General features: G+C 42.8%; 2 protein-coding genes across 2 annotated transcripts; one reads left to right on the top strand and one right to left on the bottom strand.

Moving 5' to 3' along the window:
- Window positions 1-366: 366 nt before the first annotated feature.
- Window positions 367-7,707, top strand: tapbpl (TAP binding protein like). The gene is made up of 9 exons (XM_018735275.2): window positions 367-728; window positions 1,155-1,373; window positions 1,722-2,006; window positions 2,291-2,485; window positions 2,819-2,986; window positions 3,233-3,336; window positions 4,496-4,724; window positions 5,260-5,334; window positions 7,581-7,707. The coding sequence occupies exons 1-8, from the start codon at window positions 674-676 to the stop codon at window positions 5,328-5,330; spliced, it is 1,326 nt and encodes a 441-aa protein (XP_018590791.2). The 5' UTR covers window positions 367-673; the 3' UTR covers window positions 5,331-5,334; window positions 7,581-7,707.
- Window positions 7,708-10,691: 2,984 nt separating this feature from the next.
- Window positions 10,692-15,847, bottom strand: vamp1b (vesicle associated membrane protein 1b). The gene is made up of 5 exons (XM_018735260.2): window positions 15,080-15,847; window positions 13,916-14,075; window positions 13,487-13,645; window positions 13,083-13,134; window positions 10,692-11,843 (listed from the first exon to the last, which is right to left on the bottom strand). Coding segments are annotated over exons 1-5 (390 nt in total). The 5' UTR covers window positions 15,082-15,847; the 3' UTR covers window positions 10,692-11,826.
- Between the last annotated feature and the right edge of the window lie 684 nt (window positions 15,848-16,531).

The following is a 16,531-nucleotide window of genomic DNA, read 5'->3' as shown; positions in this document are numbered from 1 at the left end:
AATTATAATGCATTTCTGTGCGCTAACAGCCTATTCCTGAAACTGTGACAGTTTCTTTGCATATTGATTTAAATAACACTAACTAAAATCTAGCGGTTAAATATTTAAGAAGCTATTCCCCCCTCATTAAATTTATTATATTGTTTCAAACATATATTTATGAAACACTGAATAAGATGTATTTCGGACGGTACTGCAGCAGCGAGAGCTTGTAACGCAGAAGCACGTTGCCAGCGCGCGCTTAGCGCCACTCCTCTACAGACGTCATCTCGCAACCTGCTGTGGAGCAGGCGACCACGTGATCAGTAGGCGCGTTTTCTGATTGGACGAGAATATTTCTTTCACACTTTCGTTTTCTTGCTTTCATTTATCGCATAAAACAACTACTAGTGCGTCTTTGTGATGGATGAATAATGAATGAATAAATACATTTAAATCAGACGCTTGCAATTAAGGGTTTTTTTTTTTGCGTTTTTTCATCATCTTAGCGGCACATAGTGGAAAGTGCCTATTTCGACTGTTTTTATTAGGCTTAAAGCAAAAGTGAAAGTAATCTTAAAACTGAGGAACAGCTTCGTTTAAAGAATTTTTATTAGACTTTTACATCGGAATGAGAGTGTTTAATGAAATACTATGATGTCTGTTTCACAAATAAGGAACTGACCTACAAACGATGCTTTTTACTGTTGGACTCCTAGTTATTGGTTGTGTGGCTGCTTCTGTATCTGGTAAGTCGTTGTACTTGATATTAATCATAGGAACAAACACTTGACTTGTTATGTACATGTTGCACTTTACATGTTAGTGTTTGCAGTCTTGTGTTATTTACATCTTTATAATTTTGGAGACTCTTTCGACGTTTCGTCCAAATGAATCAAGCACATACACAGTACACACTTGGAAAGCATCCCCAACTGCCATGCATGTTGAATTCACCTTAATTGTTCCTTACTGCGAACCTGTAAGTGTGTTTTGTGGTCATGTTTCATCCCGTCTCAGGAGATTTGTCTTCTCATCTGTGTTTAAGCTTACCACAGCTCTCGTGTTGTAATATCTACAATCAGTCCCTCCCTGAGTCCAGCTTCCTGCTAACACCTTGCTCTCTTGCTGAGGTGTTCATTGCTGTTTTGTCAAACCCTGCACTTTGTGTCTAGGATTCGGTGCAGATGTGGTGCTGTCCTGCTTCCTAGTGGAGGAAGGAGAAGGCATGGGGGGTGTTGGCGGAATGGGTGGTGGCAGTCTGTTCAGCCGCACCCCAGCAACCCTGGTACTGAGAGACCTACCTACCACACCTGACCTGTCACCTGATACTATAACCCCTTATAACCCCCCAAAGAACCCTGACCCTGAGAACCTCATCTTTGAGGCCAAGGGTAAGTGTCTCTTTTTCAGCTGTAGAGCAACATCTTAGTATGTCACCATTTTCTATTATAGATTTATTTCAGTGAGGTATTGTTACAGCTTATGGTTGAAAAACTACTGCAGAATTTCACTCCTAGTCCTTAATAGTGGACTACATGATTTTAAATTATACAGTAATGCCAAGAAATTAATTTTAATAATACAGGCTGCAGGGACAGATCAATTTTCTACAGAGTTTTGTTTAGAAAACTATTCACGTGTATTTGTCTTCGCCTAAGCGAACATCATCATAGACACAGCTCTCTCGAATGAAGACCCATTCTTTGCCATCTCATTATTTGATCCTTCTTCTCTGACAGCTACATCACTTGAAATCCCAGAGGCAGACCAGCTCCTTCACGCAGACTGCAATGAACAGGAAGTGACTTGTGAGATTAGTCAATACTTCCCTCAAGGAGCACAGAAAAGCACAGATCCAGCCTATTTCATGGGTTCTGTTCAACTGGAAGGGGGTGGAATCAGTCTCACTTTAGTCCTGCAGACAATTTCTCTAGAAAATGAGGGGGAGACATCAACAGCATCACCACTTATCCAGAGCAAATTGAACCTTCCTCTCAGTCAGTCAGGGACTCTGCTAATAGAGGGTAAGGTATTAAAATATGTCATGTATGTCATTTATAATCATACTATTATTTATATTTATGCATGTATGTGGAGTGCATTGTGGTGCCCTAAGGCTTTCGTGATAGACTCACGGCCACTGCAACCCTGCACTAGATTAGTGACTATTGATAATCAATCAATCAATCAATCAATCAATCAGTCAATTAATTAGTTATGTTGGTGTCAATCTATACATTCTGTATGCATAACTGAGTGCTTAGTTGCACATGATCACTGTTGACTAAACCAACTCTTATGCTTTCAGTGGCATTCCTGGTGTTCTCTCAGACGCAGTCTGTCACAACTCCCATTGGGGGTGACGCTGTCTTGGACTGTGGCTTCAAGCTTCAAGACCCACCCCCAGTTGAGGAAATGGTGCTTGAGTGGCGCCTGCAGCACAGAGGCAGTGGACGAAGAGTGCTGGAAATGAAGGTTGTAAAAACAGAGGAGGAGCCAATAGGTAAGGTGAATGGTATAGAAAAGGCCGTCACCCACTGCCCCTAGTCAAAGAAGTTTAGTCATTGAGTTGATGCATTATTTGAAATGGCTTACTCCATTTAATATTTGAATTACCTCAGTGCTATTCCTAGATTTTTATTAATTCTATCTTGTTAATATTACTAAATATTTGCAGCACCGAAGAATGCATGGTGCTGTTTTTCTCATAAATCTCAGATCTACTTTTCTACCTGCTAACTGTGAAAATGTATTTTTTTACTGGCTTTGCTAAATTAACATGCCGATCCATTTTTTGAGAGTCTTGCATTTTAAGCAGTTCTTGTTGCTGTGTAAGTGGTCGTAGAGACAGAGGGCTCCAGCGTGGATCCAGCACTGGCTTTGAGAGAGAGGAATGTATCGTTGTCTCTGCGACAGCTGAAGACTTCTGATGAGGGAACTTACATCTGCACAGTCAGCTCCGGGCTCTTCCAGGCCCAACAAGTTGTGCAGCTTCACATCATTCGTAAGTCACTATCACTGTGTGGGAAAGTCGCTGTGGTCTGTTTCCATGCAGTGCATCCATGCAGATTGCAGATGGTTTGCAATTTGGAAATACTTTTATTGACATGACAGGATGAAACAATTTTGGCAAAGCATGTATTTAGAATAAATAACGTGAAGCGAAACGTGATTACGTATATACGTTCACATGAACTGTGAATCCGCTTCTTCACATTCGGTCTGTTTTTCCTCCACCTGTCTTCCTCAGAGGCCCCTCGTGTCTCCCTTTCAGTGGACAAGGTGATGTCCCGGCATGAGTTGCCCCAGAGAGTGAGCTGCCACTGTGAGCGATACTATCCTTTGGATGTCAAGGTAAGGATCTCAAAGACATTCACAGGTGTAGCAGAGGGATTCCAGTGCAATATATGGCAAGGCTCAGGCAGTCATTCCAATATTTACTTTGCTCATAAGGGAGGAAAAAAAATTGTGCTGGTAATCACTGCTTGCCCGTGAGTAGCATAATATCAGCGGCTTTTTGTTTCTTATTCATAACTTTTTTTATCATATTTTTATCATTTTAACACTCACTGTATTAAAGGGTGCAACTCTTTGGGTCAGGGGTACTAAAAACCATTCTCATCTCAGGTGCAACTTAAAGGGCTCCTGATGCGTACACTTCTTTCTATTTACTTATAACAAGGCGGCTTACAATTATTCACCCCTTAATTCACCCCACACCAACAAATTTCCTACCTGTTGTAAGCGGCATACCACCTCCTGATATCAGGAGAAATGCACGATGCATAACATTAGCACAACAGTCCTTAAACAATAAAAGTTCATTGCTTTACAATCGCCTAACCGCTATTACCTCTGGCCAGCAAAAGCAACTCCACCTGAAATCTCGAAGACCATTCCACCGGTACGTGGTGCGGCTGCTTGACAGCAGCGGTGGCATGTCACCGAAGGCCTTGGCGGAAGCTGAGTGGCAAAAGCAACAGACAGGACGGTGACTCATGGCTATGCAGATTTATTCCAGTGCTATCCTCTAAACTGCTTGCAAGCCAACTACACCAACACTGTTGGGAGCGCCTAAACCGACTACGCCCTGGGCACACCGATTCAGGGCACACGTGTACAAAATGGGACTAGCAGACAGCCCTGGATGCCCAGGTGGAGGGCAGCAACAAACTGCAAAACATCTCCTGGCTTACTGCCCCACATACACATCCACACCAGTGGATTTGATGAACATCGATGACACAGACGTTAAACTTTGGCTACGTGAAGCCAATTTTACTGCTTAAAGCTTGCCCTATGTTGATGAAGGTCTGTCTTTGATCATACGATAAATAAAATAAATAACCCCTTTATTGAGCTGGGTTATTGTACTACAGCAATTAAAGGTCAGTACCTTCCTCAAGGGAACTTGAGCAGTGTAAGCTGTCACTGTTTCTTCATTCTGCACCTACTGGCGGTCATCGCAGTAACTGATATACACAGACTGCAGTCCCCACTTCCTTCTTTCCAGGTGGAGTGGTTTGCGCTCCCTCCTGCAGTGTCAGAGCCCATTTCCCTCTCCAAAGATGTCTCTCTTTCAAGCCACCGGCAATACGGCGATGGAACTTTCTCGATCTCCTCCCACCTCATCCTTAACCACTCCCTCTACCCTCCCGGGACCAACATCACTTGCCATGTCTCGCATCTCTCCATGGACACACCCGTCGCTCTAAGCTTCACTGTGACTGCCCCAGAGCCTGGTAAGCTTAATACAATGAGTTCAGCATCATTTGTATTCACTGCAAGAAAATTCCTTTCTGCGTAATGAGTAAATGTTTCTTCTAATATTGTACAATCACACCGAGATATGTTTTATACCAGTATTTTATCTGAGAATAATACAGGGAATACTGGAGCAAGGGAGATACAGCAATTACCATTTACAATAGTAGTAAAAGAAGCAGACACATATATGTGAACATTTGTGTAATAACTTGCAATTGTTATCTTTTGTTCATCTAATACAGTGCAAGCAAAATATAGAACGAAAATATATATTTTATTTGACAGTGACTCGAAGCCCAGTATGTGGCTGTAGTTGATGTTTTTTTTACTGCTTCACCCTTCACGTGACAGTAATGTTTACAGTAATGTTTACATATAAACATATGGCTCATGGTTTCTTACTATTCCATTGCCTCTGTTTTCCTGTAGCAGAAGTCATTGTTAAAAATCAATATAGGCAGATTGTGGGTTTTGTGTTTTAAATTGCATTTCTTTTTGTCAATTTAACAGGCAGTTCTTATTTGATGGTGTTGGGTCTCTTGGCTGCGTCGGCGCTTTTCCTCTACCAGCTGCTGAGATAGAAAGGTATTGGTACATATGAACGAGGGTCTGCTGGGGTCATTGTGGTACTGGATTGCACTTGTCTGCCTTCACTCTGGATAAAAGCTTGATTAGAAACAAGCTAAAAACACTGTGAGCAAATCAATTAAATGGGATATTAAGGCACCGGATTAATTAAAGCAAATTTTCTTCTTGATTTATTTCTATTTGTTGGTCACTATATCTGCCTTTGAATGCTGTTGTTAAGCACAACTGACAATGTTGATTTGCATATGTTTATTGTTTAAGCACTCTGAGAAGCGTGGCAGCTCTTGCAAAAGAAGCATATTGTTAAAGAAAAAATAGGAGTTTCATTTTTTTTTTTTCTCCAGTCTATCTATATCTGGTTTTATGTGCTACAGTCAATAAGTTCTAAGACTGACCACTGTGTGATGCTACCATGGCTGTAAGCCATCAATAACATGGGTTCAGCAGTGTCTCACAGGGACTTGCTTAATTTATTATGTTTCTGTGTGTGTGTTTGTAATCAGTCTTCAGTTAATTACGCTTATTCCGTGTCGATTCCAGTCTGATTTCCATTGAGTAGATGAACAGGAAGGGTTAGTCCCACGGAGCACCTGTACTTTCCAAACCACCAGCAAGACACCAGCAGATTGTGCTTCTGGGGACAAGAGTAGGCACTTAGCTGTGGGGGACTCAGCAGTCACATCATAAATGATGTGCAGGGGGTCTGAAGGGGCCATGCATCTGTATCTCAGAGGCAGGACAGGTGCAGCTGTGGTACATGGAGCAACATTTGGCAGAAATGGAAGCCGCAAAACCATGCTGAGCTGTCATTTTACACAGAGATAATGCCTCAGCAATAGCAGCTGCAACAAAGCAACAACTATTTTAGCTGGCAACATGAATACTTTCCATCTATCAGCTACAACAATCTCAATCCTTGATAAATATTTAATAAATAATACACTGGCTGCAGTTAGTTAGTGCAATGAAACCTGGTCTGTCGTGGATTTCGCTGACAAGGGCACCTAATTTCTGCCAACAGCCTTTCTAAATGTGTGACTTAAATTCCGCTGGTGGGGTGATGTGTAGATTTGAATGTGTAAACTAATAATGCAATGGTGGACCTGGTAGACCTTTGTGGTGTTGTTGGTGGGTGCATGATTTCAAGCCAAAGGACTTGTTCTTTAAATAAAGGCTAACTACCAGCTGAAATAAAAACTTCCAGTTATTTATGAAGCAGGTAGTTCTCCTCTCTGATTGCTTCATTAATTCAGCAATACTTACCATATGTTGTGTACCGTGAATTAAACCTTACCATAAATTCATGTCAATGTGTGCATGCACAAAGGATTAACAAAAATCATTCCATTTGATTAGAAAAAGTTGTCTAATGATTATGCCTATCATGAAATTAAAAATATCAGTGACCTTGCCAAATGAAATAACTGTTTAATAAAACTGCAACCTTAACAAATATTAAAACAGAAATAAAACATCAGCTCATAAACACATAGGTAATATTATTTAAATAATTAGCTGATGCTTTTTTTCTAAATCAACGTAAAATACTGACCATTCATATAGCTACATATTTCACTGTATAATTTCATGGTGATCCAGCACTGAGCACTAATCTGGGGACAGATTCAGACTTCATAAATAATACAAATACGTTTTCACTGACTTAAAATGAGCTGTTCAGTGGAGCAGCAGTTAGTGTAGTAGTTGGACCATCACCTTGAAATGAACCACCAACTGTATTACCCATGAGCAAGGTACTAGTCATGAACTGCTATAGTAAAATGTTACTCTGCCATATAAATGGCTAAATAATTAATAACTGCAAGTAGCTCAGCATGCAAATGTTACACTGCAAGCTGCTTTGTAAAAAGGCATTAGCTAAATGAAGAGAAAATAATAATAATAATAGTAGCCTTGCTTTTTGGGTACAGTTGTGGCTGAGATTGGCTCTTGAAACTTAAAATCAATGTCATTTACTTTTGAACAAGAAAAACAAAAATTCAGATGTCCATTATAGACTTGTCATTCTTCTTTATATTTCATGCTGACTACATAGGCAGCTTCAAACAAGGCCGAGAGGAACTGTCCTTAGCCGTAGGGTAGGGTCACAATTGGGGTTACGGTAGTTCCTATCAGTCCTATTTGAGGCTGGCTGTATGACAGCAGAAAAAAGACAAAAAATTAAAAACCTGTGTTAAATGATTAATCATGACTAAATATAATCTCTTTTTTCCTTTGAACAGGAGCAACATCCTCCTTTAAGGACTTTTCAGGACACTTTGTTGCAGCTTTTCCCTGAATAGTGTGAATATTTGACAGCTGAACGTTGGTTACATTGGTATTTCTATGGTTACATTTTGTGTGGCATCATGGGGGAATAAATGTTCTTAAATCTTACTTAGTAGTCATGTTGTATTTTAAAGGTGCTCTAAGAAAATCGTCCCTCTACCTAAAAAGGTAAGAGAAAAATGTATCCGAACGTGCATGGACATGTATGTGTGATAACCCTGAGGGGGATGAGTGTCCTGTCCAGGGTGTAACTTGCTTTGCACCATAAGTTTCTGGGACAGGCTCCAGACTCCCATGACCCTGTAGGGTGAGTGTTTGATGAAAATTAAAATGTATTATTGCACTGTAGGCCTTTTACACACTCAGCATGCTTCACTTTGTTTTACTAGAGGAGAAGTACACTGAAAATCCCCTGTAGTGTGTGTCTCCTGGGTAATACATAAAACCTGTACTGAACCAGAACACATATGGGGAATTAGGTTAAAATTTGAATACTATTTATAGGGGATAACATAAAATTAGTATCATCCAATGAATATGCTGAGGATAATTTGATAGCCTTGATCCCTAAGACACCGAGAGTGTCTCTTTTGTAATGACAAGATACACCAAGTATTTTTGCTTGTGAATATCTATATTGAGTGAGCAATTTATTTTTACATCTATTCTGATGAACTGCCGTTCACTGTCCCCAAAACTGCACTGGGACACTGGACTTTATTGGCCCGTGAGGAAGAGTCTTCCAACAGACATTCGTCATGGCTATTGAGGAGTAAGGGCTGTCCTTGTAGCTGCAAACACAGCCTTATTTTTCAAGTGGAATTTGTCCCATCGTGCAGATGTTGGCAAATACCTGTATTTTACCAATGTCAATATTTTCACATTCTCCGAAAACCAGCTTTGGTTTTCTCGTTCTTGGCAGTGCCTGGTCTCTGTCTAAACAAAGTGTGGATTTTGCTGAGATCAACAGCACAGTTTTGGGTAAAAGACTTTTAAAATCTTTTTACACTATATCGTCATTCATGAAACTACTCTGATGTATGAGGATATCGGCTCACAGACATTATCTGAAGGGTACAGTATATGCTGAATCTTTCCTCTTTTAAGCGTATTTAAGTGCCTGAACCAATAAATGACATGCTGCTTGTACTCATGTTACTAAGTTAAATGTTTAAGAAGGGTAAAAAACATGCAGGTGATAAATAGCCATTATTTAAATATTCAGAGTTATTGTTGTTAAGTATTTGTATCTGAGTGAGCAGGTTGCATAGTGGTCACAGACAACACCTGCATTTGAAAAACCTCCTGCTGCAGAGCCCTTGGGCAGGGTGTGTATCCTAGGTTGCCACACACACACACACACACACACACACACACACACACACACACACACACACACACACACACACACACACACACACACACACACACACACACACACACACTCTGAAGCCACTTGTCCCAGGTGGGGTTGTGGTGGGCTGGGGCCTATATGTAGATGCTCTGTAGACTTTTCCCTTGAGTTAAACCTGCATATGTTATTGTTAGTGGTTCATAACATTTTAAACCTATTTAAAACTTTTTCCTTAGAATAAAAGTTGAGTAGTTTTTTTTTTTTTTTTTTTTACTTTATACTTTTTAAAACATTCATTTACTTTGAAATGAGTACTTTTACTTGAGGGCTGTGTTTTGTTACTGTCTCCACCTTTGACTCTGGGTAATTTAGAGTCGTTCATTCAACTGACTCGAGAACTCAGGTTCGAGAACTCAGGTTCAACACCTCAGTGAAGCCCCTGTCTCCCATCAGTGGGCATCTCACACCCACACATAAAGCGGGGTGGACATGTTTTAATTGTTTTAATTAATCTGTCAAACAGTCCTCTCTGTTGATTGTTAGAATGTGTAAATTGCATTTATTATTAAGAGCCCTTATTTCAATATAATGTGAAATCATAGTATTTCTATTAGCTGGACAGTTTCCAGGTCAATACTGTCCACAGAAATCACAAATTAAAAGCTGTGTCTGTAAAAGCAACTAACTAGAAATCTGGATCACAAAGACACACAAAATAATGATGATTCTTCATCAGTCATAGGAGTAGTAATAGGAGTAGCAGCACAATGGTAGGGTTACTTAGTTACTGAGACACCAAAGGACTTATGAGTATTATAAGAGAAATGCAAAAAGTGTGTGTGTGTGTGTGTGTGTTTGACTCTGAGCCTGTGTATGGAAGTCTATGAAACATACTTGTGTGTACCACCAGGGCACAACGAAACATGGTAGTATAGCCTTTGTACTGTCTGAGTCAGCTCCATGTATATCCACTCTCTGCTTTTTATTTTATGTAGAAGGACACGACAGAAATCTTGGTGCATGTCAATGATTCTTTACTGGCATCAGCAAAAGTGTTAAGCAGGCAGGCAATTAAATCAAACTCTAAATTTATAATTGCAATTTACATATAGTTATAGATCTGTTTTTTTTTTCTTCAAAAACCTGTCTCTCTTAAATTGTTTTACATAGAAATCTTTTCCCTTCCAGCGCTACTATTGTTGACACAAAACAAAATTTATACCAACAAATCGCATAGCTTATTTCTACATTTAATATTTTCACAAAAATTCTTGATTCCTGTTGCATTTAGTTTTTTTAGACACTTCTGCAACACCTGGCTTACATATATGATATTTAAATTAATGGACATGCATTCATTCATTCATTCATTCATTCATTCATTTAAAGTAATGGCAATTCAGAAAGAAGTTGGTTGTACAGACAATGGATAATAAGGGATAATAACAGCATTTCAGTTTTGAGAAATACCATCATCGCCCTTACATTGCACTCAAAAGTGTTGGACTAGCAGCAGGTCTCTTAAACGACGGATGGAGCACAGACGGTTAATCCGAACACCATTTGAAATGTAACCTCACGATCACAAACAGTTTCCAAATGAGCCCACAATACACACTCTTTCTGGATATGTGGCGATGCCCACTCACTCACTGCATGACTGTTGTGAGTGTGACGCCAGAAATCACTGCTTTCAACACCACACCGTTCGTAAGGCAGTGTGAACAGAGTCGGAGGACTCCATTCTGACATTTCTAAAAAAATCATTTTTCAAAAGGAAATGGAGAAACACATTTGAAATTATTACATTTTTAACTTGCATTAAATATTATATTTAAATATTATAATGTGGATCTTACTTAACTGCTGGCACATCATCATCAGAGTGATTAAATAAATAAGCACATTTAATTAAACACTGGACAAGGGACTGAAGAAAACACATAGAGAGAGTGTCAATGCGTCAGCCTGTTCATCAGCTCCCATCTTTCTACATAGCTTACCGTCTACCTCGGCACTCCATCTTCTGCATCCTCTCAGTCGGCTACTCTACGTGTCAGAGACAGGGTAACGCTCCAAGAGAGGGTGACTAACCAACACAAATAAAGAAGAATAAAGAGCGGAGCACCAAAATAGAAACTATATCTGCAAAAGCTGGTAGCTAATATTTGTATCACAAACACACACACAGCAAAATAATTATGAGTCTCTATCAGTAATGATAGTAGTAAAAGTAGTAGCAGTAAGAGCAGGAGGGTTTGTAAAGTTGTTAGGTATATTAGTATCGACATATAAATGCAGGCGGCTTTAAAAAAATGAACAAGCTTTGTCATAATCGGCATAACAATATTAAGAAAGTAAAAACTTAATCTCCCGCTCTGCTTCCCTGCATACACTTCCCTGTTCGACTGTCCTGGCCCATTCTGAGCGTCAATCTTCCACCTCTCCTTCTTCCCCCTTCCTCACACACTCCTTCTGTTCCCCCCCTTGCGGTATATTGCCTGCTGGCCCCTCTACATGGCAGACAAAGCGCTGGGAGAGAGTGAGAGGTGCACACGAAACAGGCATGGAGAGAAACGGGGAAGTGGAAAGAAGAAGAAGGAGAAGAAGAAGAAGAAGAAGAAGAAGAAGGGAGCTGTAGGGGAAAGAGCAGAGAAACATGGATGTCTACACACTACTGACACATTTAGAGTGCAAGATGGCTGGATGGAAGACTTCTGTGTGGAGAGAGGGAAGACGGAGGGAAGAGGAGACCGGAGGGCCAAGGGGAGTGGGATTTCTTCATGTTGGGTTTCCTTCCCTCTCGTCGTCGCACTTGCATATTGGTCCTTCAGCTCAAACTCCGCTCAAGAGAAGAAGTACACTATTGGGGACGGAGAGACAAATATGAGGAGCAACACTTGCTGCAGTAGTCCTTCCAGGGAGGTCTGCCAAACACACGAAACACTTTCAGGATGAACTACGGTGTGGACAGCATGGAGAACTGGTGACGTTGTGCACTCTGAACGTACGAGGCCGCGCTCGCCTTCTGCAGGGAAAACAAGCTTTTAACGAAGTGAAAGGAAAGTCCATCAAACCACAGTCCGGAGCTGATCACGGCTTTTCCCAGCATGGAAACTTTTACATTTATTCATTCGACAGACCCTTTTCTCCAAAGCAACTTACAGCGTTAAGCCACCTACAATTTTTCAAGCTGAACACCACATTCAAACACTGCCCTGGAGTAAAGGAGCCTATATGGCAATAAAGGTAACGAAACTGGGCGCTGATGGAGTTGCACAGAATATGTGAGGACCTGTAAACACAAAAACCACAATCTCCATCATGAAACCACTCAATCTAGTGTGGCTCACCGGTAAGACGGGCCCTCACTTCAAGGCAAACCCTAACCCAACAAACAGGACACCAGGGAAACGTGCAGATGCTTTTGAGAGTTGCTTTTACATCTAAGCAGCATGTCTTTCGGAGTCAGCAGAAACTTGAGGGAGCGCCGGTAGGACATGCCAATGCCATCCCACACACTAAAAGCACAGCTGGGATGAGTCCCAGTTGGCCTGAGGCCCTCCACCCTGAAATGTCTATACACTGTGCGCCATATAGCATTACTTGCTCATGGGGAAGTTGTGAATGAAGAATTAAAATGAAATATTCAGCACAGTACTCAGAGCATCAATAATGTACACAGCTAAAACCTTTGACAGCCACCCAGTTCCGAGCTTCACTTTCTGCCTGAGTGATTTCTCATGAACTGGGCCGCCGTGCTCGCCGCCATTTTGAAAACTGCCCACAGTTAACTGATTACTTCCATTTCCCTCTTCTCCTCAATATGATTAAATTCTGCTTTTGGTTCTCTAAAATGCACATTATACTTCCTTACAACAGAGCTGCACAGTGAGTGTTGCAAACAGTCACTATAACAAGTGCCGAAACAGATATGGGTGGCAAAACGCTGCCCCTAGTCCATAATGCACAATAATTTGGGCGCTCAACCTTCATCACCAAACTCTTCTGCTGCAGAGCAATAATACTCTTCACTGATCTTCTTGTGCAAGAACTATACAAACTGGAGAAAAAAGACAGAAGGGCGAAAGGGAGCACTTACAGAAAATGATTCCAACCACGATGACCCCAATGATTCCCATCATGATCATCATCTAAAAGGCATAAAAGAAGATTTTATTAGCGCTCTGCTAAAACTTTTGCAAACATTCTGTGCCGATCGTCTGAATCCGATTTAAAGGAAAAAAATCAAACGCTTGGTGAGGGCTTTTACACTAGAAGCTCCGTGGCCGTGTACAAGCTACTAGAGCTAATGCTATTACTGGACAGATATGGAAATAGGCTTATTTTCCAGATATATATTCATTTGCAAGATCCTGACAGTGCTTTTCATTTTGGGTGGTACAATCCTGCGGACGGCCAAAGAGCTGAGCACGACGATGACTCCACTCCTAACGGACATGCTAAGCGGGAGGGTAGCGGGCGAAGCTGCTCGTGGCAGTTCACCTTGCAGTTCTTCCACCAGTACTTGTTCTTCAGCTTGGCGGCACAGCTCTCGAACTGGGAGGCCCCCATCTGGAGTGCATCGGCACGGTCGTCCAGCTCTGACAGCTTCTGGTCCCTCTCCAGGACCTTATCCACGTTCACGCGCATGATGTCCACTACCTGAGGGGGATGAAGAGAGGCGGTGTGAGCGTTCCTTCACCCAGGCATGGCCTTAGCGGCCGATCGGCCGGTCGGTATTTACTCCACGGCAGCGCTGCCTCGCCGACTGCGCTGGGTGTCACAGTGTTGGTGTGGAAACATTCATGTTTGTCTCTTAAGCTGTTAGACCTGTGAGTGTTCCTACTTTCATCCTTCCATCTTCCTTCCCTGGTTTGGCCTTCCTCCTACACATCCCTCTTTCTATAGTGTCTCCGTTTTACCGCTCCTCACCTCTTCCACTTGTGCCTGTGTCTGCTGTAGTCTGCGGTTGCTACTGAGGTTGGGGGGAGGTGCTGGGGGTCCACCGCCTGGGGCAGCTCCCTCTCCTCCTGGGGCCCCAGGGGCTCCTGGAGCACCGGCTGGGGCAGCAGCATCAGGGGCTGGAGCGGACCTGAGAGGACAGACAGCGAAGTAGGGGAGCCGAGGCAGGGTAAACAGGGTAAACGGATCACCTGACAGCAGTGCTCAGAGATGGAGAAGAAGACCAGAGAATGTGGTACAATGTCAGAGAGATACTGATTTGGAAATGGACACAGGAAAATGTCAGTGAATCTCAAAAGTTTATGGAATATTTAATCTTGATGCGAGCTTTTTGAATTGTATGCTGTGAAAATATAAACTCTATGCACTTTTATTGGTACGGACAGACAATCGTACAATTGCAAGTAAGACATCGGAGAAACAATTTAATAATTTAATACAAATTTGCAAAAGATTTTGGAAATCACGATCCTCTGTAAACTCAATAACCAAATGCTGTTTGTAGAAGAAATTTATTTCATTAGAGCTAGAAAGCTATGGTTGACTAGGGGGAGAAGGAGGCAGCTTTAGCGTGACGCTCGAGAGATATATTTACATTTATTCATTTTGCAGGCACTACAAAGCGACATACACCTCTGAGAACAATACAAAAAAAATGTATTAAACCAACAGAAGTTGGAAAAGGAGAGAGCACTTCCAGTTGGTAGGCAAGGTTTCTGTGTCTGCATCAAAATAAAGCAACATATTATATCATATGACAGAGAGCAGATCAATATTGGACTGCTTCGCCAAATCACAGAAAACTAACATCGGCAAAAAGAAAACTACAAACACACACAAAAAGAGCTGTTAAACACTGCAGTAAAAGCACTCTTCCGTTATGCAGCAATGCCGGCCAGTAGCATTCGCTCTAACTGTAATCCATCGCAGTAACTATTCAGCAGTGATGCAGTAAACGTGGTAAGCAGTAAATCACAGACTGCGTCAAGTAATTCTAACAACAAATGAATAGGTGTCAATTGTACAGTAAAAGTATGAAATGAAAGGGTCGATTCATTAACACTAAGCCGTAACACATGATGATGATGATGATGATCGGACGGGGTGGCGAAGAGACGCTGCGGAGATACTTACATGATTTGGCTGCGGCGGATCAAAGAGCGACGGACTGATGATGGGGAGCGCGGACGGGGTGGAGGGGGGGTGGCGCGCACGAGCCGAGGAGCGCGATTACAGCAATAATAAAAAAGAAAGGGAAAAGTCGAGAAGGAAATGGAGATGCGGGGCGAGCAGGAGACCGCTCAAAGAAACAGCCCTCGATTACTAACCGCTGCTGCGCCGAAGTGTCCAACGCGACCGCAAATCGTCAGAGGGGGCACGTGCCGCAATAGCGGGGCGCGCGCCGGACAGTAACTCACCGCGCGCGTGTGCGCGCGCGCGACCCGCTCAAGGGAAGAGGTGAGGGATGACAGACAGGCGCAGACACGCACGAAAAGGACTTCTTCTCCAAGATCCAAAGGCGAGTTTTAATCCAAGGAATCCTCTTGATAACTTACTCAATAATAGGTACCAGATATAAATCAAATACAATCAAGAAAACGTGCGCATAAATAAGAAGAAAAGCAGCAGGACTGAAAGGGTTATGAAAAAATTAAGTACAAAGGAGTTTCAAAATAGTTTTCCGGTGAGATACCACGAGAAAAACGAGCACGTATCCGGTAGACACTGAAGTAAAGGTAACAGTATGACAGTTTTCTCCCACAGTTTGAATTGAGATCGGTTGCGCTCCCCTCCCTCGGCTCGGGCGGTGAAAGAGCGCGCGCGACGCTCTGCTGTGTTTTGGATTTGGGTTAGTGCGGCACTACGCGCGTGAGCGTGTGTCCGCAGGTACTGTACTGTACTGTACTGCAATAACGCTTCTCTCTCCGGCTGGGGGGGGGGAGGGGCGGTGCGGTACGGTGCGGTGCCTCCCCTCCTGCCCCCCACCCCCTGTCACCCCCCTCCCACCTTGCGGTACCGCAGAGCTCCGGCTCCCGCGAGCCGATAGGGCGACGGGACGACACTGCGGAACAGAGTGTTGACTCGGCTCTTTCTCGCCTCCCGCCCGGACGGGACGTGCACCCGCCGCGCGGCCCCGAGCCCAGCAGCCCCATCCATCCGCTTCCCTTCAGCGAAGCGCCTCTTCCCAGCGAGGCCGCTGAGCGCGGCTCGTTCGCCCGCTGGCGCGTCGGTCGGGAGGAGACGGACGCTCGAGTCGGAGCGCTGACCACACGAGTCATCGAGCGCTCCCTTTTTTCACACTCACTGTGGCCGTCGGTCGTCATTTCTGAGAAACTTTCTTTAAAACTGACCCCGTAAGTCCGTGTCCTGCACCAGACAGGCATCGTTTTTCCTGAGCGGGTTCTGAGACGCAGCTCAGTTGCACTTGGGCAGCAGTGGAGATTCAACTAAAGCAGTGATTCATCGGGACGCTCTCTGCTACAAAAGGGACTTGGGTTCAATAAATACAGCTAAGGCTGCTAGGTTTGCCAATGATACAATTTTACTACACAGTGTGATTTTTACATAAACATTACAACATCACAC

The sequence above is a fragment of the Scleropages formosus genome, chromosome 18 (assembly GCF_900964775.1).
Source record: "Scleropages formosus chromosome 18, fSclFor1.1, whole genome shotgun sequence".
NCBI classification, from domain to species: domain Eukaryota; kingdom Metazoa; phylum Chordata; class Actinopteri; order Osteoglossiformes; family Osteoglossidae; genus Scleropages; species Scleropages formosus.
Note: the sequence above shows the minus strand (reverse complement) of the source record. Positions and strands in the feature narration are given on the sequence as shown.